The sequence below is a fragment of the Cotesia glomerata genome, unplaced genomic scaffold, assembly GCF_020080835.1.
Source record: "Cotesia glomerata isolate CgM1 unplaced genomic scaffold, MPM_Cglom_v2.3 scaffold_269, whole genome shotgun sequence".
In the NCBI taxonomy this organism is placed as follows: Eukaryota; Metazoa; Arthropoda; class Insecta; order Hymenoptera; family Braconidae; genus Cotesia; species Cotesia glomerata.
Genome location: NW_025403207.1, coordinates 1224 through 4962, shown reverse-complemented (window position 1 = coordinate 4962; position 3739 = coordinate 1224). Strand labels below are relative to the sequence as shown.

At 28.6% G+C, this 3739-nt stretch overlaps 1 protein-coding gene across 1 annotated transcript; it reads right to left on the bottom strand.

The window, feature by feature from the left end:
- Positions 1-476: 476 nt before the first annotated feature.
- LOC123274232 lies at positions 477-1700 on the bottom strand. Its single transcript, XM_044741783.1, has 2 exons — positions 1182-1700; positions 477-799 (listed from the first exon to the last, which is right to left on the bottom strand). The coding sequence occupies exons 1-2, from the start codon at positions 1666-1668 to the stop codon at positions 654-656; spliced, it is 633 nt and encodes a 210-aa protein (XP_044597718.1). The 5' UTR covers positions 1669-1700; the 3' UTR covers positions 477-653.
- Between the last annotated feature and the right edge of the window lie 2039 nt (positions 1701-3739).

Genomic DNA, 3739 nt, shown 5'->3' with positions numbered 1-3739 from the left:
GCGTTGGCCAGTATACTAAAAACACCTTTAATGAGTAGTTCAATGACGTGATGACGACATGGCAGCCAAATGAGCTTTCGCCCTAAAAGATTCTCTAGTTCTACGCCAGCGCCACGATGAATGCCTATTTAATAATAGAATCATTAATGAATTAAAACAAACATGAAAAATAAAATCTCTCAATTCTAAATACTTTGTTAATAGTATTGATTTACCTGTATTTGTATATGCAGTATCAAAGCACACCGCTTTGACATAATCACTGACACCCCAATGCTTCAAAGTTGAGTTTACTGCTGAAGCTTGCTCAATTCCAGTTCCTGCTCCAATTTTTGGAATGCCTAATAATTGTTCAGCGCCAGACGATGTCAGAAGAACTTGTAGTCGATCTACTACATCTGCGCCAACAATATCGCTTAACAATTTACCATCCCAATGAACTACGTAATTATCATTGAACTTTAAGTCTTTTAACCCTTCAGCTATTTCTTTTCGAAGAAGTATACGATTTCGTTGGATAGTTTTATAGCTTAAATTAACATTCCGAAGATCTATTCCAACGCTCTGTAAGGTAGCTGCCAAAATATATGTAGCATTTCTGTTGCTAACATTTGCACGATCAAGCGCAGCTGCTAAATTTGGAGTGATAATGTTTATTTTTGGTATTTTTTTTCAGACAACAATTCTGTTTCAAAATCGGAAACATTTGAAATTTGACTGATAGTTGACTGCGACGATGTTAGTAACTCTTGACTAGGTGTAATTTCATTATTATTATTATCATTAACCAAATCTATTTCTGAAAAGTATTTTGATATTATTTACAAGAAAATAAGTATAAAATAAGTATAAAATAAAGTATAACAAGATTACATAATATTTAGTTATCAATTAGTTATGCTGAGCATAAATATTACACAGAAAAAAAACTTCTTGCACCAAGAAAATTTTAAGGAAGACAAAAGTTATTTTGGAGCAAAAAGAAATTTTCTGCGGTCAAGAAACTTTGACTTCATTAAAGAAATTTGTAATCTTCCGTAATATTTTCTTGAGCCAAGGTAATTTACCTTCTAGTCAAGAATTTTTTCTGTATACGGTTACGGGAACAGAATAAATTGCAATTATTTTTCAGTTATTAATTTCATTAAATCAGAGTATTATTGTAAATACCAAATATCTACCTATCTCATCGGTTTCCATAATTTCAACATATTTTCTCGAAGTTTCTGGTGAACTGGAGTTATCAGAAATTTCTGGTTGATTCAATAGTTTCTGAGCCGAAAAGTTGTTGATCTCTCCATTCAAACTTCTTAGACCGTTTTTTCCAGCGATATTAAATAACTGTTGAATTTTTGTTTCAAAACTGACTTCTTTTTGTTTTTGAGCTTGTGATTTTATTCTTTTCTTATTGCACTGCAATAATTGCCATTTTTTGAAAAACTCAAGTATTTTGTTAATCGTATTTCGAAGCCCGGAGGTTAAAATTTGTAAATTTTTCCAACAATCTTGAACTATATTTGCAGTTTTTTTTGCACTTTCATTGACTTTTAGATGAAGAACTTTGTGATGATAAAAAAATAATAATAAAACTTCTTTTATAGTGGGAAGTTTACGACCATTAATTTTAGCTATTGGAACACCAATCAAATTAATTTTTTCGGTTGTCATATTGATACAGTTCTTTGATATTATTCAATTATATTTACAACATCACTAGAAATTAGACACACAACTCACAACACGAATACTGAGATTAAAAGCGACGCTCGATCCACAATTAACAATGAAGAAAGATGCTACAGTTATCTAAAAAACATAACCTCTCTATTTGTAGAACAATGGAATGTAAGAAATACCGAAAGTGAAGGTCGAACTAGGGGTCTTTTTTTTTAGAAATGGTGATAGATGAATAAAAACATCGTGGCGCTATATAATACGATACTAATAATTAATAATATTGTTTTGAGGTTATGTTCAATCGGTTGGCTTTGTATTAAGCGACGCAATTATTGAGAAAATGAGAGAGTAATCTCATGAGATGTAGTACTGTGGATTGATGTCGAAAAATGAAACAAGGGGAGTAAGGGGAGGTTGTTAATCAAAGCGGATTCTCGTAGATAAATTTGTATTAAATAAAAAGTAAATAATTTTCAATGAGAAAACAACATGATTGTTATTTTTTAAACTATCAAAACACAGTGAAAATGCAATTTTCTGCAGAAAATAGCTTTTCAATGCCAATAAATAAAAATATATTATGATTTTTTCAAATTTTTTATAATTCTGTTGATAAAATAAAAATTATTATCTATAAAAAGATCAAAATTTTCAATGGGCTCAAAAAAATTAAATTTACAGCGAAAAAAACCAGAATTTTATTTTGACATCAACTTTAACTTTGAATAACTTCCAAAGGAGTGAATTTAGCTAAAAATGTTAAGAGACATTTTTTGTAGGAAATTAAATTCCCTTCAAGAATCTCTATTGAATTTTTTCCGGATACTAATTTTTAAGTGAATTACAAAATTCCAAAGTTAAACAATAAAATTCTGAAATCTTATCAATTTTCAAGGCGTGTTTATAAGAAAACGGTTCATCTGACAAAAAATTTCAATCAGTCTTTTTTTGTAGACAATTAAATTTGCTTCAAAAAACATCTAAGTTTATTTCATTTACCTCGATGGTTTAGGAGTTATGAGACAAAAACCCGTTCCGGAAAAAAAAATTAAAAGTTGCGATGATAGACCTCTTAATATAAATATTAAGGGCTCAAATTCTCACAACATTTTTTTGTCATCCCAAATAATATTTTCGATATACAAAAAAAAAAAAAAAAATAGTTAAATTATTTGGCCCAGTCTAATATATATATATATATATATATAGATATATATATATATATATATATATATATATATATATATATATATATATATATATATACATACATGTAATACATACATACTTAAATACATTTGTAAACTTGTGAGCCAATGCGATTTTTCTACATTACTCGATGTAATGACAAAATTTTTCTAAATTACGACATGAAACCGGCTACAACAGATAGATTTCTAAGGAAATCTACCTAAAAACATTATTTCTGGAGTTATTGCATCAAAAATTTCTTTCTTACCCGTTACATCTGGATTGCCTAGATTGAAATTTGAAAGAGTTTCCGTCAGCTCAATCTCTTCTTTAGACATGTTCATGTTTTATAGTTTATGCTGAAAAAAATTAGTTCGCACTGTTAAATTTTAAGTTTTAAATTACATTAATAACCCAAGCGTCACAAAAAAAAATGTTAACTTTTTGGTAGATTTTACTCAACAAGAAGTTAAAAAATTAATAATCGTCAAATTAAATTCAACAAAACATTAACAAAAAAAATTTCTGCCGCTTGGGTAGTATTTATCTTCATTGCTTTAAAATATTCAATATCACGTACATAATCTTTAGTAAAAAAATGAATATTTGTCTTACCTCTTTTGACAGCTAATGTATTAATTTTGATATTCATTTATTTTTTTAAAAATATAGTAATCACAGTGCCAACAAGAACTCAATACTTCTTTTCATATGTTTGCAAGCCTGTTTTGCTGCATTACCATTGGAAGTTAAAAGTCTATCGCCAATGAACACATTATCCTCAAGCATTTTATAATTGGCCATATATTTATATATATTTGTTTGTACTCACAGCGCCATAAGTCTAAAGAGGCTAATAAGATGTCACTGC